This window comes from Mauremys reevesii, linkage group 10, assembly GCF_016161935.1.
Source record: "Mauremys reevesii isolate NIE-2019 linkage group 10, ASM1616193v1, whole genome shotgun sequence".
Lineage (NCBI taxonomy): Eukaryota > Metazoa > Chordata > Testudines > Geoemydidae > Mauremys > Mauremys reevesii.
Window position 1 is genome coordinate 50,021,861 of NC_052632.1, and position 23,965 is coordinate 50,045,825.

Here is a 23,965-nt window from a genome sequence, read left to right on the forward strand (position 1 = left end):
TCACTCTCAACGTATAAATTTGGCGTGGAGAGTACCTGGACCTCTCCCAACCGTCTCCCCCCAATGTCTAGTTTAAAGCTCTTTTAATCAGATGAGCCAGCCTCCCTCCTAGAATTCTACTTCCTTCCCTACTTAGGTGGAGCCCATCCCGTGAGAACAGTTCTCTGTCCCCAAAAGCCTCCCAGTGCCCATACATCCCAAAGCCCTCCTTGTAACACCACTCCCTCAGCCAACTATTTATCGCCACAATCCTGACACCCCTTTGGCGCCCTTCCCTAGGGACAGGTAGAATCCCACTGAAGATCGCCTGAGCCTCAATTTCCTTGAGCGTCTTACCCAACCTGGCATAGTCTCCCTTGATTCTCTCTAGTGAGAATCTAGCCTACATGAAGGATGATCAAAGGGTTCTTATCTGCTCCTCTCAGGATCCTTTTCAACTGCAGGTCCACATCCTGTATTTTAGCGCCCGGTAGACAGCACACCCTTCTGTTCTCTGGATCGGCCCTGGTCACAGGCCTGTCCAACCTTCTCAGTATGGAATCCCCAATCAGATAGACCTGCCTTTGTCTGGGGACAGTGCGGTCCTCTAACCTATCCTCCGTCCCCCCTGGTTGCAAGCTCCTTCCATTCCTATCATCCCTGGTGGTTCCCCTTAAGCCATCCTGTATCCTCCCTGGGCCCAAACTTGGTGCTGCCTCCATGGACTCATCCCCTCTTTCTATCGGACTAACCGCTCTTCTCTTTTTCCTTGCCCTCCCACCGTCAGCTACCACCTGCTGTACCTCTTCCTCATTCTCCAAACCTTCAAACCTGTTCCTTAGCTCTATTTCTCCTTCACTGGCTCTCCTTTTCCCCTGCCTGCTTCTCATGGTCACATGCTTCCACCGCCCATATTCCTCGTCTGGCAGTCCCCCCTCACTGGCCTTAGCCCCTGCTTCCCCCTGTACCTCTGGGCATTCCCCTTCAGTCACTGCTTGCCATTGCTCCATCAGCTGCTCAAACCCCCTTCTATGCTCTACCAGGGTTTCTACCTGCAACTCTAGACCCTGGATCTTTTCCTCCAGCAGCTCTATTAGGCGGCACTTCATGCATACATAGTACTGTTCTGGCTCCCCCGCTAGGACCATGTACATACCGCAGCTGCTGCATGCTATCATCCTCGGTGTATCCTCTGCTGCTTGGCTCATGGCTGCTGCTGTCTCGGCCTCACTCGGCGTTCTTACCTGGGGAACACGGGAAGCACGGTGCCGCCCCCTTCCGCCTCCCCCTATAAACTCCCACTCAAACTCCCCTGTTAGCAGCCCTGTTGGCCGGCTCCTGGGCCGCTGCGATCAGGATGAGCTTAAGGTCCCATGAAGTACCAGGTGGGCGGCCCATAGCTCCAAGACATTGATATGCATCCTCACCTCCCTGAGTGACCAGAGCCGTGCAGTCAGCCAAATGAGCACCCCATTCGACTAGCAAGGCATCCATCATGAGGGGAAGGTGGGGCGCGGGAGGTGTGAAAGGGACACCAGTTAAGACCGTGGATAGGTTGCACCACCAAGTGACTGTCCCACCCTTCCTGCACCGGTGGACATGGACTGCAGGTGTTGTTGGCAGACGCGCTTGGTCACAGCTTGGACCACCAGTGAGTTGGGGGGCGGGTGTGTGAAAAGAAAGTCCATGCCCTTAGGGGGCATGAAGAATCAGCATTCCACCCACTTTGGTGTAGGGGCACTGGAGGCCGGGGTGTGCCAAATGGTCTGGGTCAGTTGTAGAAGAGCATTGTGGATACGAAGGGCGGTACATGAGCGTACAAGGGGTTGTAGGATGTCCAGGAATTAATCCTGTGGGTCCTGGACGTCTTCAACAGGCAGAGTGAGGGCTGTGGCCATGCGTTGAAGTCCTGGTACTGCAAGCAGTCGGCAAGGGAGGGTGGTGGGAGGAATGATGGCAATGCCTGGAGATGAGAAGGCAGCCATATGGACCGGAGGTGGCAAAGGTGCTGTTGGTGCCACCGGAACGGGGATGGCCAGAGGTTCCTCATAGAGGGGAGGGGCCGTATATGTTGGGGACAGGCAGTGCTGCAAGCAAGATGGCATCTTGCACTCATGGTAGGGGTTCCAGGCGACCCAGTAGGGCCAGGCATAGGGGTCGCCAGGCATCAGCGGCACCCGCAGGTAGTGGAACCACGGGTCGGCCAATGGGGCATACACTGGAGGGTATGGGTCCGGGCTGTAGGACCATGTAGGTGAAAAGGCGGGGTCCGGTTCGCAAGACCACTCAGAATCAGAAGATGGGTCCGGTAGGAGTGGAGCCGCCGGTGCAGGAAGCGTGGGGTGGTCCAGGAGCAACAGTGGCGCCTCTGTGGAAGGGCCCAGCAGAGAAGGGTGGAGTGGAGCAGGAGAGACTCATCTGTGGGAGATGGCAGGCAGAGAGTGACTGGAGGCCCAGAGCCAGCAGCAGATTTTTGCTGTGAATAATGTGGCTTTTTCCAGACCTGTCTCTTCATAGGCCTGAGCCCAAACCACTGAAGTCCATGGAGAGACTCCCATGGACTTCAGTGGGCTTTGGATTGGGCCTCATACACTCATTCAAGAGGTACATACTCTTTCAGATGTCCCCAGGTGATAGGTCTCAGGTCAAAAAAGAACAGCATATTTTGGCTTTGTAAGCAATCAACCCTTTGGATTTAGCTGCTTTCAAGATCGTCTCTGTTTTGTGCATCAGACATGGTACCAGTAATAGCATCATGTCTCTTATCCTGCCCCATTTACTTCTGGCCTCTATATTCTCCCTCTCTGCTTCCTCCCCCAGTCTTGCTATCCCCTTCTACACACACACATTTCTCTGTCACAACACACTCCCTGCAACCAACATGTCCTTTGCCCCACATTTCCCTGCCCTGCTCTTGCTAGTGGCTTGCGGAAAACTGGCTGGTCACACAGTGCTGGCTCAACTGGTTTTTAGCTGAAACAGAGCAGCTGTAGGGGGACATGAAATGGAAAACAAATATAGACAGTGTGATGAACTTTTTTTTCCCCAAAAAGGACACAATATTTCTCATTAAAAGCTAAAAATATATTCACTCCTTTCCCAATATTACTTTTTCATGTGATTGCTGTATTTGCCATAGTGATGTTATGCAACTCTGAAAGGAAGGGGAGGTGGATCCAAATGATCACATGTGGGAGAAATGTATCCACAAGATAAACTCTTCATTAAGATGTGCTCACTTTGTACAAGTTTGGAAACCCCTAGTCTGCTGATTGAAGCATGGACTGGCAAGGTCAGTGGAGCTGTGTTCTGGTTCTAGCACTGCCAGACTTGCTGTAAAACCAAAGACAAATCACCTTCTTCGCTCTCACTTCTCCCATCTGTAAAATAGAGATGCTAGTGACATGTGTAACGCTATATAAATGCCTCAGGTGAGGGTGATATAAAAGAGCAAGGCATTTATTATTGACTGATGGCTCTTCAGCAACCTGGTGAGTTTAGAAGTCTCAATCTAGATGGGCATCGCCATTCCAGGAACCACCACAATTGACCCTCTTGTTCAAAGTGTCAGCAGAGAGGCCAAGGATCCTGTATCATCCCAGACCTGTTCTTTCTGGGTCAGGAGTGAGAAACATTGGAAAGGTAGCATGGGAAACCTGCTCACCTGGAGACCTGTCAGTCAAGGTTATCAGTCTAGAACTTTTCACCAACATCAGATTAATTCATGAAAGCATAAGGTTTTTTAATTTTACTAATTCCTTTCTGAAGTCAGTTTTTACACCACCTCACCCATTACAGGCTTCCTATGACTGTGATTCTCCTCTGTGTCGGAATCAAACATGGCCTTTTTTTCTTTTTTTAAACATTAGAGGAAAAAGAAAGTGGCTTCAGAGTTTATTTTGTTGTCTCTGTAAATCAAAAACTTCTTAATTTAAACACAAGATGTTGCTGGATATGTTGAACCATTAGGCTTATTTTTTATTTTATTTTTTTAAACTAAAACACCTGCAATATCGAAGCTTAAAAATCAGCAAATGTCCTTGCACAGAAATAGCTGTTCTGGGGCATGATCCCCTCCAGAGAAGGGGCACATAGTTGGGTCAAGGGGTATGATTGCTGCCAGTGGGAATGGGTATGTGGATGGGGTAGGATACTAGAATGAAAGTCAGTGAGTACACATGCCTTTAATTAGCTGTTGAAACATCTGACATTTAATTGACATCCTCAAGGCATATATAAAAGTTTTTTATACTTTCTAGTTTTCCCCAGCTTATTTATGGCTCTCAAATAAACAACAACTCTCCTATTCTCTATACCTATATGTCCTGCTCTCTCTTTAGTATTACTGGTGAAAGGCAATGTGGATGAAGCAACATCAGCAGTGTAAAAAACACACACAAGAGCATGTGAAACCATCCTGTGCACAGTTGAAATAGAGACAACCCAGTGCTAACATTTCAAACTCATATCAATACTAGCAACAGAATCTCAACAGGTGTGGAGTTTGATAGTGAGTAGTCAAAGCCATTGAAAACCTTCACATCCCACTGTAAGCCTGGTCTGAATGAAGTCTCCCCTGACAGCTAGTGATGAGCTGAGAGAAAGGCTTCAGGACCAGATTGTATTTACATGAACACACCTACTGTATCTAGGTATCCTGCAGACTGAACTATGTTGCCTAAATGATCAATTTTGGCTGGTGTTGGGTTATAAAACACTTCAGTATTGAATGCAGGGGTAATGAAATGTTATCCTTATTGTATGAGTAAAGCAGAACAGAACTGTACTTGGCCTATCCTCATTGAGGGGGTCACCCTCAACTGAACTGGCTAAGCAGGGGATTTGGATGCCAGAGCTGGGTGGCAGAGGGTAGCGTAGATACTACTCATGTTACAGCATGGCTGTAGCAGTGCTGTGACATGGGCAGTGTAGACATGCTTTATCATTGGGGACAGCTCTCCTGGTGATTAAAAAAAAAAAAACAACAACCACCACCACCCCCTAATGAGGGGTGGTAGCTTCATCACCATAAAGCACTGTCTATACTTGTGTTTTTCAGTGCTAAAACTTTTGTTGCTCAGGGGGGTGTTTTTTCACACCCCTGAATGACAAAAGTTTTAGTGCTGAAAGTGGCACTGTAGACACAGCCTAAGAGTTATAGGTATGACTTGACCTGTTCCTCTTCCCTGTTTAAAGATAGAGCTGATCAGGCCCCATTCAGAGTCTTTTAAGTGATCACTGGAGCTGAAATCACTGATAATCAGGTCTAAGTGCTTAGACCTGCTGAGGGACAGGGTTTGGGGGAGGGGGGAGACTACCCAGCCTGCATGAGAATAACAGAGCTGAGTGGAACCTGAAGAGTCCAACTCACAGAGGTCCCCATAGAGAGGCAGGTGAGGTGGTAGCAGAAGTAACCACTGGTGACGAACAGATGATGGCACAATAGAGTGAATGGTGGCATAAATGACAGCATGCTGAATGATGGCACAGCGCCACAGAGTGGCAACTGTAAGCCAGTTGAGGTGGCACTGCTCAATGTTTCTTCCCCCACCCCCTTTCTGGGCAGAAGATAAACTCAGGTGAATACACCTCTCAACTCTGTGTCTCTGCTGACCAAGGAGAGCTGAGTCAGGTGTGGTGGAGGGAGAGGGGAGTGGCATATTAAAGGGGCATTTGTTAGACTTAAACACCACAGAGTGAGAAAGGGAGGCAAAGGACACTGCCCAATAGGGATTGGTCCTGCTTTGAGCAGGAGGTTGGACTAGTTGACCTCCTGAGGTCCCTTCCAATCCTGATAGTCTATGATTCAATGGACAGGAGTGTTGCTCATGGTCAGGTGTATTCAAATCATGGTTGTGGCATTTTCCAAAATTAATGCCAGGCTCCTTTCCTCTTCTTATTAAATGTTTTAGCTGCTATACAGAGACCCAGTGCTTGCCAGGAGGAAGTATTGCCTCTTAGAGACAGCCGTTTAATTTTCCCAGATTACTGGGTGAAGGCTCAGGCCAGTTCTGTGTTGTACTGTTAAGAGGGAGCCCTGGATATTGAGGCCGGCCCTTTTTGCTGCCAGCTCCACCTGGCAAAAGGATCACACCGTTGTCTCCACCCCCGAGCTCGTCTGCTTGGGGGAAGAGACCCGCTAGTATCTTCCAGCAGAGCTCCTGCCCCTTCCCCCTCCAGGGAGGGCGGGCGGCCTCGCTTCCTGCCCCCGGGCTTCTGCGGCCTTCCTCGCTGCCAGCGGGGTCTGCGCTTCCCAGCAGGCTCGGTTCCCCCCAGTCTCTGCCTTTCCCAACGCGCCTGTCCTCCCGACCCCAACACCTCCCGCGGGGGCTCCTCGGGCCGCCGGGCCGGGCCGCCCCCACTCACACGCTGCACGGGGAGGGGCGCGGCTGGGCTGCTCCTGGTAGCAAATTACACCAGAGAGCAGCTCTTGCAAACCCGAACATACGGGTCACTGCTGCGGGCAGCATAGGGCGCGGCGTCGCGCTGGGTAACGCCGCGGCAGGCGAGTTAGAAGTTCCGGTCGGACGGTGTCCCTGAGAGCTACAAGCGCGAACCACAAACCGCCCTGATTCGAATTCGCATCCTGAGCGCCCAATGACAGGACGGAGGGTGGGGCCGCGGCCATGATAGCCCCGCCCTGTTAGCGGACTGACCAATGACAGCTCTAGCTGGGTTTGAAAAAAAGTGCGCGCGGCTGGTGGGCGGGGTCTTTCTCTGGTGGCCGGGCCCGCGCGCGGAGTGGAGAGGCGGATATCCGGCGCGCTCGGGGCGTGGCCTATCCCGAAGGGGCGGATCCTGTGTGGAGCCTGCCGCTCGCTCTTTCCCTGACCCGCATTGATACCGGAGAGCGGGGGCTCAACGGATGGGGGCGGGGCCCAGTTGGAGCCCCGCCCCTCCCCCCTCTTTCTCCGCCCCTGGCCCTGGAGCCGGGACTTGGGCTCATTTGGACCCGGCCGGCTCGCAGGCGCGGTGGTGGTTGGTGGCAGCTCGGCTCCCCGGGGACTCGCACTGCAGCGTGGAGGGGCAGGAATGAAAGTGGGCGGTGAGCGTCCTCCACGCCCCTGGGCGGGTTGGGGCCTCTATGGGGAGTTGGGGGTCCCTCTGCGTGGGGGAGGGTCCTCTGTGGTGAGTGTAGGGGGATGGGCCCCTGTGGGGTCCCTCTGCGGTGGGGAGGGGGCAGGGCCCCGCAGGGGGAGTGGGGTCCCTCTGCGGTGGGGAGGGGGCAGGGCCCCGCAGGGGGTGTGGGGTCCCTCTGCGGTGGGGAGTCCTACAGGAGGTGGGTTGCCAGCCAGTGGTTAGGGGGCTCCAGTCTCTGTTTTGGCAGAACTCAATACTCCTCATGTGGGGTTTGGGGAGGGTTAAGGCCAGGGTGGGGGCTTTGTCGCTCGGTTGTCTAATTTCTGGTGGGGGTTCCTTGGGATGGGTAATGCTCCCTCTTTGCTGGATGATCCTCTAAGCCTCAGATGCTAAATGTTCAGACCTGACACATGAGGGCTGTGAAATGACTGAAATACCCCTGCCAGGATCCTACCAACTCCCCCTACATCAGATGGTCTTCAACCCCTGAAACCTCCCCTTCCATTTTCCTCAGACGGTATCTAGCAGTGGCACCTCCTAATTTTCCTTTTTATTTCTCCCCCTGTGTTCAGAGGGTGTGTTTTAGATTTTATTTTTAAATTCCAAAGAGAGGGAGCCCCACTGGTTTAGGCGGGTGGATTTAAAAATCAACCGAGCCTATAGTGGGACAGGACCTGCCTGCAGGGGGAGGGGACTCACTCGGGGCTCCTGCATGGGCACCCAGGACATTAGAAAAGAGCTACCAGTCTTATCTTGGCCACTTCGGGTTTCTCATCGACGCAGAGCGTTTCACATACCTTATAAAGTAAGGTTATAATTATTAAATGGAGGAGAGGCTGCAGGCTTTTCAAGGAGCAGATGAGATTTTTGCTTCAGAAAAGGCAGGGTGTTTGAATGAATGAAATGTAAATTATTGAAATATACACTCTACAAAATTCCCTCATCAAAAGGAGAGATTTTAATAAAAATACGTAAAAAAATTAATTCAAAATGAGAGATTCTTGATATTTCAGGCTGGTCACAGGACTAGAAATCAGGCTACAGGATTGCAGTTTACTGCTTTAAATAGAAGTCTCCTTTTATCAAGGTTTGATTTTTTTGCCATGACAGTAAAATCTAAACTTGAAATATGACATCTAAGCAACCCCCCACTTTTTCATGTCCAAATATCAGTCTAGTTGTTTAATGTAATAATAGCTTACGTTTCTGGAGTGCCTTTTATCATGCAGGATACCAAAATGCTTTACAGACTGCAGTATTCATTGCTAATTTAATATGGCTTTCTCTGGGTTGGGGATAGCAGCTAACTGGCACATTTATGGAGGGAAGAGAGAGCATGTATGGCCTAAGCCGGCAAGGGAGCAAGCTCCACTACTTTTACAAAAGTACTATGACTCATGTTCAGAGCAGACAAAACTTGCTTTTTTATGGTCTGTGCATAGTAAATTGCTTGGCATTCTGCCTATTTAAGAAGATCATCTAATGAATTATTTTTTGGCCAAAAACTATAAATGGGCTTTTGGCAAAACTATAAATGATTTTTTAAATTACACTTTCTGCATTAATGGGACATAATTTGAATACTTTGCCCAAGTTTAATATGTTCTGGTTCTATGGGGTATGTAACACTAGCAGACCTGCTTCTAAAATACATTATCTTTGCTTGCCAAATGTACTTTGGAATGCTTCAGTTACTTAATCAGTACCTGAATTTAAAATAAGAGAAATGTAGCTTGTGTACACAATGTAGATATGTTTGTAGTATATGGGGTCATTTTAAAGTATAGCCATCCTAATATAAATTCTGGGCTACTAGAGCTGTACTGTCCGCCATCTAGTCTTGCTTCAATTTCCTGGGCTGTTCAGTCAGTTTTGGTTCTGAATACAGGCTTAATTGGCATGCCAGTCTAGAGATGCAATGCCTCTTACATTGCAGTAGTTCTCTTGCTGAAATTGGAGGTGGTGGGAAAGGAACACCTATGAGAATAATAGTCTGGTGATTTGTGCATGTCAAAATTGCCCTTAATTACATGGATATAATCTTTTAGTCAAAGGTAACTAATAGGTAAGCCAAGGGCTATCGGGGGAGAATGGGGCATTGAGTTAGAATAGTAGCTCATTTCATTGTTGATCCTGGAAACTCCAAAGAGTTAATAGGATGCATATTCATTTTGGCATAAAAGGATATTCTAGGTGGCCCATTGCTTTTTTTTGCCTAGACAGATACCTATACATTTGCACTGGGAAATACCCAGTTGTGGGGACTGTCTTTAGCTTAGCTGGTGCCCATGGCCCTATAATTAAAAATGATCAAGTCCCTGCAGCTGCTTGGCCTGTTTTCTTTATTTAATTTCACGTATGATTTGTTTGTGGTTTGGTACACTTGTTATATTGCCTCTCTGACTTTTATTATTCTGTAAATTTACACTTTTTTAAAAACTTTTTTAATACCATGGATTGGAAATTAACTATAGAACAGGGGACAAGGAAAATCATTAATTCCTGCAAGTGGAATATCACTGGGGTCCCTAGTGGGACCCATATTTTTCATGACTGATCTAGAAGAAAACCCAGCTAATTAGGCTTCCCAGCTAAACTATCATTGTATAAAAAGACCTACAGACTAGATTTGAAAAATACACCTGACATTGCCAAGCAGAAAATGTTCCATGGTGAGAAGAACAGCCCTAATCCATCAATTTGCAGAAAAGTGGGGGGATATGTATGTTTTTTCTAGTCTTTATGGCTGCAACGATAACTTTCCAAATGTGACACAGTGCAGAGCAAACAGACTGCTCCATCACTTGCTTTGTCTGCTGGTCAGAGCCCTATCAAGCAGCAGCAGAATGAAACTGGCAAGTCTCTGGTCCCTACTGCTCTTCAGAGTGAGCAGCAGTGAAATTGACAAGATTCATGTCATTTTCACTGGGCTGCTGCTTGGCAAAGCTCTGAGCAGCAGCCAGGGCAGGTACTGGGGCTGTTTGCTGGGGAGGAAAATCCAAAAAGAAAGCTGTGTGATGGTGAGGGATCCCTGTCATGTAGTTCAGGGCTTAAGGTGAGAGAAATCCTTTTCCCTTCTAGCAGGTCAAGGTGTTTCAAATTTCTGACACCTGCTATTCAGACTGATGCAAAAGATGCAATTCCTGAGCAGAATCCAGGGCCAGCATCTCAGTAGAAATCCGAACACCTTGCCCTTCCCAGAAAGTGGGAGCACTACTGGGCTTCTCACTAGAGTATTTCCCCTGAATCTCTCTAGTGAGCCCTCTGTCTCTATCATTAGCTTTTGTCTCTGCCTCTAGTTAACTTAGTCCTTTGGCTAGCAGGTGCAGGGTGAACCTTCCTGTCCCTCCTTAGGAGGAGCAAGTAAGGGAACAGAATATATCTGGAACAGACACTAGTCTAAATATCATAAGGAACCAATGCATGAAGGAAGGACTTGAATCTCTGAAGATGGTATTTCAAGGAGCAGTGACAGGAGGCTATGGAAAGGGATAGGAAAATATTGACAGGAAAAAAAAATTAAGGCAACTGGCCACATCACTGATGTTATTCCAGCACATTAAATACTGCATGAATGGGAATTGCATATGGAGGAAGTGTGCACAATGGAGGATGTTGGGCTGAATGGCCCAAGTGATCTCTTCTGGCCCTGTCAATGTAACTATTTTTACTTTAGTTGGTTAGTGATCCCATTTTATACATGACTATAGAATTGATTTGCTATCGTATCAAAGCCTAGAATTCTTTTTACTTTCCATTTCATTGAAGAAACAACGTAACTTGTCCTGCAGTAGAGCAGGCTCAGTAACACCAATCCTTTTCATGTTAATATGTGGACCAGTATTCTTTACAGCTGTTGTCTTTTGTCCTGAAATTTTGACTTGATAGTGCTCTTTCACTAACTGAGATGTCTGGGCTTTGTTTTTTTTCTAGTAATCCACTGTAGATGTTCCAGGTGTTTTTCTTTCCCTTCAAAACGAAGGGTAAGAAAACGGCCTCGAGTCCTGACATTACTGAATCTCCCTGAAGACGTTCTGTTTCATGTTCTGAAAGGCCTTCCTGCTGAGGATATCCTCTCCATCCGAGCTGTGAGTCTGCTAACCCACTTCACCCCTGTAACGGGATGGGGTTTACCTCTGTCAGTGTGATGCCCTGGCTCCCAATGGCAGGACTGGACACGGGGAAGGCTGGATCCTCATGGCAGAGCAAATCTAACTACTGTATGTATTCTTTCAGTTTTCCTTCAGATCTCTGCCATCGTGGTAGCAGTTTTGTTGCTAAACCTCTCAAGATCGAGGATTAGCAGCAGTATTTGAGTGTTTTGTTTAAATTTTCCAGAGGGAGCTATCCTGACAAATCATTCTGACCAAACAGTTTGGTTCAGTTAAGGATGCTTATCTTATTTTCCAAAATTGACTTTTCTCTAATCTAATTAATGTAAATAAAGTGGAACAATAGTTGTACAAAAATCTACCGGTGCCATGTTAATATGGCTATAACAGTAGACCACAAGAACGATTTTTTGGTGGATCCCTATATGTTGTAATAATGTACTTCTGTATTTTTCCCCCTAGGTGCACTCGCATCTTAAATACCTTGTAGATAATCATGCTAGTGTTTGGGCATGTGCAAGTTTTCAAGAAGTATGGCCTTCTCCAAACAATCTGAAGATGTTTGAAAGGTAATGTATAGGAATCCAGGCATGGTCTATGCATTAGGGGAGATTTTCAAAGGTGCAGAGGAAAGCTAGGTACCCATTTCCTATTAAATTTCAATGAGAGTTGGACAACTAACTGCCTTTGAAAATCTCCCCCTTAATGTGATTAGGAGCACACTTCAGATTGGAACTGTCTTGTTAAGTGGAGCAGGAGGTCATAGTTATATTTGGAGTGTAAATGGATGCTGTGTCTACAAAGTGCTTTACAATCCCCTGATGGAATGTATTGCTACTGCTTCTCCCTGATATTTGTGTTTCAATATAAATGTATAAGCCAGAAATGTGGACCGAAAGGCTGCACAATTGTGTTTTTAAAGTATTTTTAAGACTAATATTTGGACTCTTTCCATATTTCAAAATAGGGTGACCAGACAGCAAATGTGAAAAATCGGGACGGGGTTGTGGGTAACAGGAGCCTATATAAGAAAAAGACCCGAAAATCAAGACTGTCCCTATAAATTCAGGACATCTGGTCACCCTATTTCAAAATGAGTTTAAAAACCTAAAGTTGCAAACAAACAACTGTACTTTGAAAGAGTAAAGACACTCTATCTGAAAAAGATGTGTATGGGTGTTGGCAAAGGCAAAACTTAAGAGTTGAATCTATCTGGTGCCTGTGTAACCATCCTATGTGCTTCAGAGGTGCAAGTTCTGAATTCTTCAGGTGCATTCTGGAGCTGTGGCCATCTAGTAGAAATGAACATGGAAGCAAGGTCTCCTGCTGCACTGGAATCTTCAAATGATTCAGATGCCCACAGATTAAATCTGAGGTGCCTTTTTGTACTCTTATTTAGGGCTGCTGAAAGGGGTAACTTTGAAGCTGCTGTGAAGCTGGGCATAGCATACCTGTACAACGAAGGCTGTAAGTGTGAAAGCATGTGCTGTGGAGAAGATGGGAAATGATGGTGGAGGGTATAGTTCTATTTAAAAGAACAAAGACATTTTATAGTGAAGCCTGATCAATAAGCTTGGATTCTTTTTATTGGCCATGTGCCAATCTTTATCCCTACTATTTTATGGCTGTTTTGGGGTTTTTTCTGTCCATGTTATAAGATTGTTAAACACAAAAACAGACTGTTTCCCCCTCTCATTTCTGAATATGTGGCAAGGTCTCGCTAATGGATTCTACTCCTAGCTGAAATGTGGATGTGTCTAAATCACATAGTTAGCAGGTCCTGAAGTTAGGCTTTGGAAGCCTCCAGTCAAATTTGGTTGTCATTTTGCCTGTCAAAAGCTTCACACTGAATCAAGCAGAGGCACTATTCCAACCTTCTGCAACCTGTTACCATTTCTTTGAAACCATCCTGCTAACTGTTGTGCTGTGGCCTTATTAAATTCCAGGCAGATATTATTGATTAGCTTCTGTTCCCTCTTTAAAGCATCCGTTTCACTTATTCAGTATCCATCTCCGATGAGGGTCGTGCAGAAGTGAATGGGTTAAAGGCATCTCATTTCTTCAGCCTGACGGAGCGTCTGAATGTCTGTGCAGCCCCCTTTATCTGGCTCTTTATTCGTCCCCCGTGGTCCGTGAGCGGGAGCTGTTGTAAAGCTGTGGTCTATGAGAGCCTCAAAGCAGAGTGTCAGTTGCAGAAAGTAAGTGATGCTCTTTCTGTCAATGGCTTTAGGGCAGGGCAGCACATCCAGGCGGGAGGGATAGTTCAGTGGTTTGAGCATTGGTCTGCTAAACCCAGGGTTGTGAGCTCAATCCTTGAGGGGGCCATGTAAGGATCTGGGGTAAAAATATGTCTGGGGATTGGTCTGGCTTTGGGCAGGGGGTTGGACTAGATGACCTCCTGAGGTCCCTTCTAACCCTGATATTCTATGATCCACCAAGCAATTTGCACAATTACATTTCAGTTTCTCCAAGGAGTATCTTGTTCTCATGCCATTGATTTATAGCTCTTTAACCTTTGTTTAAAAATTAAAGTTAATACAGAGAGAAACTATATGTAGGAGAGGCACTGCTTCATAGCTGTCAAAGGATTGTACTGTGTTTGTTCTGTCAGGTTAATTTCTTCTCAAAAGTGATGAAATATTGAGTGGGGGGGGGGAAGAGATGGGCGCTCCATGAAAGGCCAAGGGCAAACAAAGCTCTAGCCTGGGATTATTTTGAAAGTCTCTCTCTCTCTCATTTTTTGGTTCTCTTTAATAATGTGCAGTTCTAAAACTTTTTTTTTTTTTTTAAAGGCCCAGAAAGGCTCTATTCTCCACTGCTTGGCTAAGGTTTTAAGTCTCTTTGAGGTGAGTAGTGTTCATTTCCCACTAATGGCTTTGGGAATTCTGAAGGTACAATTTTACAATGCAAATTTCTCCTGTGACTTTTCAAATGCTAGATGAGTTGTGTTATTATCTTATGGGAGATTCAAACCAATTGTTCTTGGTTTCCCCCAGTGTGAAAAAGTCTGTGATGGCCTTTTCTATTTAAAGGGAATGTGTCAATTTGAAATCTAATTAAGCTTCAGTGTGGATCAAATCCTGGGCCATGTTTTTCTGCTGGAGTAAACTTGTGCAGCTCTGTTGACTTCAATGGAACTGTGCCAGTTTACATCAGCTGAGAATCTGCCCCCATGTTTTTTTAAAAAAATGAGTTGAAAGTAGTTTTAGCTACTAGGCCTGCTTGTTGTGCTTGCAGTATGGAAAGCCAGGTAACATCCTTTTGAGACCTGTCACACTGGGTACCAAAGGAAGGGGCATGCTGGCCACCAGGAAGCCTAAATTGGTTTTGACTACCTGAAGAAAGCTGCAAAATAACTCCTAAGCCAGGGTCTCCAAAGGACAGTGCCAGTGGTCCAGGAAACCATCTTGAACATTTGAAGGATGCTCCCGATGGTAATAGATTGAAAGCTACAGTACAGAATCAATCTGAGGATGTTCTGTACCACTCGGTGTCTCTGGGGTTTGTGTGCCCATCTGACTGGGTATGCACCATATATAACATTTGACCTTTTATTTTCAGGATGAAGAAAAAAGGAAAGAAGCCCTTGAAATGTTTGAAGAGTCTTCGAAGCAGGGTTGCCTAAATAGCTCCTACCTCCTCTGGGAAAGTAACAGAAGAGCTGCTGTGAGTACATTTGACTCTTAAAATGATCTTTTCACCTCTATTACAGTGGCACCAAGAGTCCCCAACCAAGAATATAGCTCTGTTGTGTTGAGTGCTGTATATGCATCCAGCAACAGACAGCTTGCAGTCTAAATAGACAAGATGGATAAATGGTGACAGAGGAAGTAGTATCCCCATTTTACAGATTGGGCAAGTCACTTAGCCTCTCTGTGTTTAATTTTTCCAAAGTCACACTGGAAGTCAGTGGCCCAACTGAGAATTGGACGGGGATTAAAGAGATCAGAGTTCAATTCCTTCAACCCAGGATCATCCTTAAGAGAAAGATACTGACTGTTGTGTGAGGATTTTCCCACAAACAGCAGAAGAGATAGGAGAAGTGATGCCTTTGGATAGTAGGAGTACTCCAACCTTCACAAACATTGAACCAAATGGTTATTGCCCCTGGATAAAAGGGGCAATGCCTTCTTAATGCTGTTCATATTCCTTTTCGCTAGATGTCAGATCCCGGCAGATACCTTCAGAGCCTCAGGAAACTAAGGGATTATGCAGCAAAGGGTTGCTGGGAAGCCCAGGTAAGACTTCTACTAGTGACACCAAGACATTGTTTTTTGCATGCCCCTGTCCACACTGGCATAGAAAGACATGGGAGTGTGCTTAAACGTGGATCCAGTGGCCATTAGGAACAGCAGCTGGCCATTAGGAACAGCAGCTAAAACTCTTCTCAGAAAACACTTAAATGTACTCTGCAAAGTAACCTTCTGAAAATACTGCACTTGCACAAAGAAACCTGAGCAAGGGCTCATCTTTAGTAAGCAATCTTTAGCCTGAATAGCCTGTCCCAAAATCCTGCATGTGTATTGTGTATCACAGTTCTGCCAGCTTTGAAAAATAACTCTTCTTAATGTCTCTGGAGTGAGTCCCATAAGCTAGGTTTCACTGTATTTTGAATGTGAAAATGACATGAGTTCTCCCAGGATTTCAGTTCAAATTTTGTTTCTCTGTCCAAATGGAAAATAGCTCACTTAATATTTACATTTTCCCCTCTTGTCTGCCTGCTGTAGATATCTTTAGCCAAAGCTTGTGGGAATGGAAACCAGCTAGGATTAGAAGCAAAAGCCTCCAATGAGATGGTGTCTCAGCTCTTCCAGACTTCCCTTTCTGTCAGAAAGCAAAGCATCTTCACTGTGCAGAAGGGAATGAATGAAACAATGAGGTAAAGACAAGCTCAGCAGCCAGGTCTTTGACAAAGAAGTGTGTCTATGACATGGCAGGAAAGGCTGCTACTGTTTCCTTGTGCTTGTTATAGTTCTGTCTGAGGTGAGATGTGACCTAAGCTCTTTGAAGAGTTATCATAGTTAGTTCTGGGACACAAGCAGTGAAGTGCAATGCAGAAAAGTTTGTACTTTGTGAATGTCACTAATTGCACAGTGTCCCTGGATAGATCCAGAATGAAAGTTTTATGCTTATTTTGATAAGTTCATATTTTAAGATGTCTCTGACTTGCAATCTGCATTAATTTGCCAGTCTGCCTAAAAAACACCTACCATGGTCCATCAGCCCACAGTTTGACTCAAGTATCTGCCCTATTACCTAGATGCAACAGGACATTTCACTGAAGTCTTGTTTTGATGTTCAATATTTTGTTAGCTAGTACCTTTTGAAAGGATAAAAGTCTTGATATGTGTGGAGAATCTCTGGTGTTATAGCTGTCACTTAGCACAGGTCTGGATGACTTCTTACCTAAGGGATCATTTGATTTTTATCTCTTATCTAGGTACATCCTGATTGACTGGCTGGTAGAAGTGGCCACCATGAAAGATTTCTCCAGCCTTTGTCTTCATATGACAGTGGGGTGCGTGGATCGGTACTTGAAGCTGAGACCTGTATCCCGGGCCCGGCTCCAGCTTTTGGGAATCGCGTGCATGGTCATTTGTACACGGTGAGTTTTGATGACTGATGTGCGTCAGTGGCAGTGGTTATACAAACTCAGCATTTAGCTATTATGTTCTGCTTTCTCCGCTGCACTAGTAACAGAGCTAGAACTGGCCTTCCTTGTCCCTTTACACAGTGACTGCTCTTTGAATGTTGCCAATATTTCCAAATGAGGTACAAAGTGGTGGTGCTGCCACCTGAACACTTATATAAATGTGCTGGAGGGGTTGGAGCTCTCCATACATGAAGTGCTGTCTTCTGTGTAGAGTAGATCACTAGCATCAGAAATGCTACTAGGAAGCAGGTCAGCACTATCATTCTGATCAGCCCATCTGCCATAAGCAACTCAGAAAAGCAGATTTGTACCTATGTCTGTGTTCATGCAGTTTTAATAACAAGTCTTTGTGGCACAGAAGTATTGTGTTCCTGACCTAGTGTGTTATGTGGGACTGATTCCACTACTTCTGCTATTTCAAAGGCTCCAGGGTTTAAACAGAAATGCTGCCAAACAGGAGACTGAATTCCAGGCACAAGGAATAGGTCTGGTTATTGGTTCTGCAGCCTTTCTGTGGGAATTACACCTGTGAAAACTGCTGCAGGATCTAGGCCTTTGAGTCAGTGATATGATAAAGATGCAGGCCCAGGTTAAAGGTGGCATGGACAGGGCATCGTCTTGTGGGAACACCTGACACTCTCAATATGACTCTACCTGGTATCTTCCTAAGCTGTACTAACTTCCCCTTCTCCTTGCCGGTGTCTCCATAGCATAGGATATCCATGGATATCTGCATGCAACCAAAACTCAGTGCATGTGGCTCTGCCTTGGGCCTGAGTGCTAACTATCTTTCATATTGCAGCTTCATCAGCAAAGAGATCTTGACAATACGGGAAGCTGTGTGGCTAACAGACAACACATACAAATATGAAGATCTAGTCCGGATGATGGGGGAGATCATCTCTGCCCTGGAAGGCAAGATAAGGGTAAGTTTGTAAAACCAGGGGGTGGGATGCTTACCAGCTTGGCTGTCCTTTGCTAAGTCATGGAAGTTGCTATACTCAGTGGTGAGATGCGGATCCTTCTGCTTCTCTGTAGACTAAGCATGTTGCTTTGGGTGTTTCTGGTTTCCTCTGAACCAGCATCCTTTGCTGCTGTGACAGGTGATTGGGTTCTTAATTTGAGTGAGATGTTTGAGGATTGTTTTATGTAATTCTGTAGCTGCAAATACTTGATGCGATTGCACTGTATGAAGTTAAATTTAACCCCCTTGGGACCAAGTCCAGAGATTTCATGTATTCCTGCCCTATTGTCTGGGAAACATCTTGATACCACCAGGGTAATAAGAAGCCATCTTTTGTAATGAGCCTCCATGAAAAGGGATGGTCACCTGGCAACAGTTCCATTCTGTGTTTGGCAAAACTCTGACGCAATGACGCACCAAACTCTGTGTTCTCCCATATGCATTAGATTCCTACTATTGTGGATTACAAAGAAGTGCTACTGACTATAATTCCCCTGGAGAGAAGAACGCTTCACCTGTACAGCTTTATCTGTGAACTATCACTATTGAACACAGGTCTCTGTGTATATTCTCCTGCCAATCTGGCTGCTGCAGCACTACTACTGGCTAAGATACTGCACAGGCAAGGTAAGAAACAGGCTGCTGCTAATCATTATTTCATAACTGGACCTACAGGTTCTGCAATGTAGCACGTTCATCCATGCTGTCCCTCTGGATAGCAATCTTTCTGCTTTAGCACCAAGGTATCTACTTGTGCTAGCTTGCCTCAGTCATGTTAAAGATAACAAACACTTCACAAAAGGATGGAGTGGGCTTGGTGCTTTTCCCCAGTAATTGCTTGAGTTTGACACAGCATTAGCATGAGACCTGGGTTTAAGAAATGCCCAAGGAGTTTTTACTAGCAATACTACGGACTGGATTACACAGCTAGAAAATACACAGTTCTGGCACCTGCAGCTGTTGTTGGAGCCCAAAAATTGATTCTGAATTTTGGATGGATTATCTGCTGGCATGATTTTATGTAGGATCTGCTTTATTTCTGCAGTACATAATTTTGGGTGCTAATGTATTTATTCCCTTCTCCAGCACATCCTTGGAACAGCCAGCTGTCTGAATGCACTGGATTCTCCCTTGAAGACCTGATACCCTGTGTGCTGAGCCTACACCAAAAATGGTATAACCTTCAGACCCTTTCTGACTAGTTCTAAGCAGTGTGGGGGGGGGAGTGTTTGGCATCCAGCTGTTACAGATCTGCAGCATAAATCTTAATGAAGTTTTGCTAATTAGTTACTGTCTCAAAACTAAGGAGGTGACATTGGAGAGACTATGCCTCACTCCCCACAACACAGGAGAGGTTGAGAGAACTATTGCTGTTGCTCCAATTCAGTACCAGCCCCAATGTTCTCTGAATAGTGCCTCTTGGCTCTAGGGGGTATGCGTCTCATTACCAGCAGTCTCAGCCTGCCAAGTCCCCCCTAATTCACAAGGCTGGGACTTGCTTGTCTGCAAATTCAGGAAGATCCCCAGCAGGGCTGGAAGTTCATCTCTGAAAGTGTCTCAAGACCCAGATCCCACTCCCTGCTGCAAACCTGACCAAGTGGCAAGGAGAGAAAGGGGGATGGTCCTTTAAGCTGTCTCAGAAGCCCAGCTACCAGTCCTGCTAGTCAGCTTCCCTGCTGATGAGGCGCAGTTGGTTTGTCACACCAGAACTATCCTCCAGAGCCATAAAAGAAGGGAGGAATGTTTTTAGGTCAGCAAGTTCTATGAACTTTGTCCTTTCCAATGTGCTCTTGTAAGACCTGTGCTGTGATTTTCTTTCTTCCTAGTTTCCATGATGATGTCCCAAAGGATTATAGGCAGGTGGTGTTGACTGCTGTGAAACAACGATTTGAAGATGAGCGTTATGAAGAAATTGGCAAGGAAAAGGTGGGGAGTAGCCTTACTGTTCTGCTCTCCATTCCATGGTGGCAAGCACCTTAAGCAGATCGACCAGCGTAGTAGGCTATCCAGTACTCTGAAAAGTAACAGGAAGTTCAAATTTAAAAATCCCAAAGGGGGAAGGTGAAGAGAGTGCAAGAAATGCAGTGGTGTTAGCGTCACTCACCTTGTGGGGATAGAAATTGCACAGTTGGGCTGTAAATGCCAAGGAGCAGTTCAAGACACTTTCTCTAGGATCAATATATCGGGCATTTGGTTGTTGGGAGGGCACTGCTGTAGTTGTCTGACTAGGTTGTCTTGTTGTTTAGGTGATGAGTTACAGCCAGCTCTGTTCGCTGTTAGGAGTGAAACAGGAGGACCCTGAGCCCAGTCCCTTACACACAAGTGCTGAGGAAATTCAGACTTTCCTTAGCTCTCCCTCTGGAAAGAGAACTAAAAGGCAAGTAAAACTAAGCTCTGTTCTGTGTACTCTCTCCTGTGTTTGCAGCCACTGGAGCTGATAATTCAGTATGGTGTTCACTCATGGGCATCTGACGGGGTCTTTTGCCTCCCCAAAACATTTGTGTGCAAATCACTGAGTGGGATTTTAACCAACTTCCCTGCTCTGATCTGCCGTTCTCTATGGACTCAATCAGTTCTTGCCCTAGTCACCTTAACTCTGCTTAGCGTCTTCCTCTGGATGGCTGGAAGGGAAAGTTTGGGTTTCATGCCACAGTGGGACTCGCTGACCAAACCAAATCACCAGTTGTATCTTTAGCATTCGCTGGAAGAGTTGATTGAGGCAAATGGGCAGAGACTAGCCTGTTTTCTGATTCAGGATGATTTCCTCCATGTATATGCTGAGTGAGTAACCTTTGAGTTTCCCTGCGACAGGAGAAGGGAAGACAGCATTCAGGAAGACAGGGGCAGCTTTGTGACTACACCCACAGCTGAACTATCCACGCAGGAAGAGAGCCTTCTGGACAACTTCCTGGACTGGAGCTTGGACTCCTGCTCAGGTTATGAAGGAGATCAGGAAAGTGAAGGGGAGAGAGAGGGAGATGGTAAGTAGTGTATTTTTCTTCTTTAATTACAATAGGGAGAAACCAGATTTTCCCATCTGCAGCTTAACAAAGTCAGAAAAGTGCAAACTCTTTCAGAGAGACAGCAGTCACTGAAGGAAGGTCCCTTTTCTGTTGTACTATGGCGATTATCTTTACACCACAGCCTGTAGCAGCAAAATGTTTCCTGATGATAGATGCCAAAATCTCCTTGTCCATTTGCAATGCTGCAAAATGTCTGGCTACAAGACTTGGAGAGCTCTTGCTCAATGGCTGCAGACTCTGGAATGCAGAAAATGGCAGATAGCATTACTGAGTATTGTCTGTGCTGCTGTGAGGTAGTACTGCTACCAGATAGCACTGGGCACTTTGAATCACTTGGTGAGTGAAGGAGAGTCCTTCTGGCTGCATATTAAGGGGTTTTGCTGCTGTCATAATCCAGGAAAAGCTATTGAAGGAATCTGGCTGTAGCCAGCCATGTGGTGGAGCACTGTCAACACTGCAGCCTCTCCTGTTTGTTTTATTAGTGCTGTGACTTAAAGCTTTTTATACCATGTCCCCTGTACAAACAACTATTAAAACATACCTGTGGAATGAGGAGTCGTCATCCCCACTTTACACAAGGGAGAAATCAGCGCTTGTGTGTTGACTTTCTCTAAAGCCACAGAGGAAATTAATCGCCCAGGATTAGAGATCTTGAGTTCCTGGCTCTGACTACATTGCTGCTCAGGTAGATCCAAATCACTCTTCTATATCTTCCTCTAGTGACCGCTCCCAGTGGAGTCTTGGATGTAACTGTAGTCTATATGGATCCAGCAGAGCATTGCTGTCAGGATTCCAGTGATGAAGATAGCCTAGCGGTGGAATGGCCTGGACAGGATGTACCAGCGAGAAAGGCGGAGCAGCCAGATGCTGAGAAACAGCGGCTTGCTGGTCACTGTCAAAAAGAACCCACACTAGAAGCCACCTCAGGCTATTCCTCTGTCCACAGTGCCAGTCCTACTTCCTCTGTAGATGGCAGCTTTGGAGCACCGATCAAAACTACCTCAGCACTGTCTCTGGGCAGTGCCGTGAACAAAGGGCCATACCTCCCTCACTACTTGAAATCACATTTACAGTCTGTCCGTCCTAAGTCCACTGAGGGCAAGTGTGAGAGAAGGCAAGTCAAACGGAAAAACGTGGCTGAGCATAGTGAAGAAGAGAGGATGAACTTGGGCTTCTTGAGCCTCTGATTTTGGTGCTGTTTACTTTCATTTCAGAGGGGTCCTGGAAACAGTATTTTGGTGTAGTCTTGCAGGGAAGGTAACAAGTAATTGTCAGTGTCAGTAGCAGAGCCCCCCACCCCTCCAGTGCAAGATGGCCTATGCTAATCATGCTCTGCAAGTTCCATTTCATGCTTCTATGGCTTAGTGCTGAGCCACCTTGTTTCGTGGTAGCTGCTTTTTTAAATGTTCCCCATAATCTGATCCTATGCAAATTAAGAACCCCCTCTGGTCTTGAGCACATGTAAAGAAAACCTAGAACCCTTGTGTGTGCTACTCCAAGCCATCTTGATTTTACCCTGCAATGCATTGCCCAATGGGTAGCTGATTCCTCTGCAGAGGAAGAAGGGGAAAAAATAAAACTCTGCTGCTATGACCTATTCTTCCCCATACACTGTCATAATTCAGGAAAAGCTCTTGAAGGAACCTGCCTGTAGCCAGCCATGAGGTGGAGCACTGTCAACACTGCAGCCTCTCCTGTTTGTTTTATTAGTGCTGGCTGAAGACTCCCGTATCAGATTATTTATGCCTGAAGCTAAGGCCAAGTGTTACCCCCCACTTACTCTCTCTGGACATTAACTACACTGCCCTAGGGAGCCAAGCAAAGGGTGGTGATGGTAAATGGAGATACTTACTTTAACAGACTGGAGCTTTTTAAACATCCCTTCTCTGGGGCAGGCTCTGGGCCTTATTCTCCTTCTATTAGTCCTACACTGCTGTAGCTCCAGTCAGCTCACTTACACAGCTGTCAGGCCCTCCACTTGAGCAAACACATGGAGCTAGAGGAAGAACATCCCCATCTGTGCCTTACAACTTCACTGCCTTATGCCTTTAGTTACAGTACCACTGGTGCAGTCTGCAAGAACTCAGTCCTAGTGTCATTGTTGTGTTCTGTCCATATTGCAGTTTGTCTTCCTTGCTATTCTTCCAAAATGGCCTCCAATAGACCCTGATTCTACTTTCATGTTTGAATTTACTTTGAACACTAGAACAGAGGCAGCAATGTAACAACCCTTCTCCATGAAGCCCTATTTGCTATTATCTTAGACACCTCTCCATGGCATCCCAGCCAGCAAGGAAGAGCTGGTGTCTTTCCCACAATACTGGATAAAGGATTCCATGCTTTATGTAGTGTGTGGAAGCTGTACAAGAACAGCAAAACCCCTAAGAATCTGAGGGACTAGAGTCTACTTTACCCCTTGACTTAGTTGTTACAAGAGGGGCTGACCCTCTTGAACAGGTGGTGAAAACATACCATGGTACAAGACTTCTGGCAGCTGTTTGTCATGCCGGATAACACTGGAACTGTGCTCCCTGTTTACTTTCCTTTGTTTAGAAATTATTGGGGCAGAGACAATGACTGTTCACATACAGTGTAGTGACTTTTGTATAAAACAATCTTTTTTATGCTTGTCTCTGTGTTGTTTTAAAAAAAAGAAAGAGGGGCAGTGCTTGTGTCTGATAAAGGAGCTGGTTGTGAAGGGACAAAGTTGTCTAACAGTGACATGCCTCAAGGCACAGAAAGGTGAAGTGACTTACTCAGGCTGTTACAATGTCACTGGCAGGAGCCTCAATAGCAGTGGTTCTCAGACTTCTGTACCACTGACCCCTTTCACATCACAAGCCTCTGAGTGTGGCCACCTCCTTATAAATTAAAAACACTTTTAAATATATTTAACACCATTATAAATGTTGGAGGCAAAGCGTGGTTCAGGATAGAGGCTGACAGCTCGTGATCCTCCCCCCTGTAATAACCTCATGATCCCCTGAGGGTTCCTTACCCCGTTTGAGAACCCCTGAGTTACACTTACAAGCAGAAAGGCCACAACTTTTTTTTTTTACTGACAGCTTAAGTGATGGTGGGAGATGTGACCTGCACACACTTCTACACAGGTGGCTTTCTTGTGGCCCTGTTAAATGCCTTTGGCTCCTTCCTC

General features: G+C 46.0%; 1 protein-coding gene and 1 long non-coding RNA gene across 3 annotated transcripts; one reads left to right on the forward strand and one right to left on the reverse strand.

Annotated features, from left to right (window-relative positions):
• Positions 1-1,735: 1,735 nt before the first annotated feature.
• On the reverse strand, positions 1,736-6,827 carry LOC120373983. The gene is made up of 3 exons (XR_005585837.1): positions 6,346-6,827; positions 3,219-3,359; positions 1,736-2,397 (listed from the first exon to the last, which is right to left on the reverse strand). It is a non-coding gene; the product is annotated as an uncharacterized LOC120373983 (long non-coding RNA).
• Positions 6,755-23,435, forward strand: CCNF (cyclin F). Of its 2 annotated transcripts, XM_039493109.1 has the most exons (17): positions 6,755-7,024; positions 10,993-11,147; positions 11,634-11,740; positions 12,571-12,638; positions 13,176-13,369; positions 13,964-14,017; positions 14,733-14,837; positions 15,332-15,409; positions 15,899-16,050; positions 16,612-16,776; positions 17,627-17,750; positions 18,235-18,415; positions 18,875-18,962; positions 19,615-19,714; positions 20,035-20,165; positions 20,600-20,769; positions 21,532-23,435. In XM_039493109.1, exons 1-17 carry the CDS (start codon positions 7,012-7,014, stop codon positions 21,996-21,998), a joined length of 2,352 nt encoding a protein of 783 aa, XP_039349043.1. In that variant the 5' UTR covers positions 6,755-7,011; the 3' UTR covers positions 21,999-23,435. The 2 variants fall into 2 exon arrangements, with proteins under 2 accessions (XP_039349043.1, XP_039349044.1); XM_039493110.1 differs by lacking the exons at positions 6,755-7,024; positions 10,993-11,147 and adding an exon at positions 11,148-11,279.
• Positions 23,436-23,965: the final 530 nt, after the last annotated feature.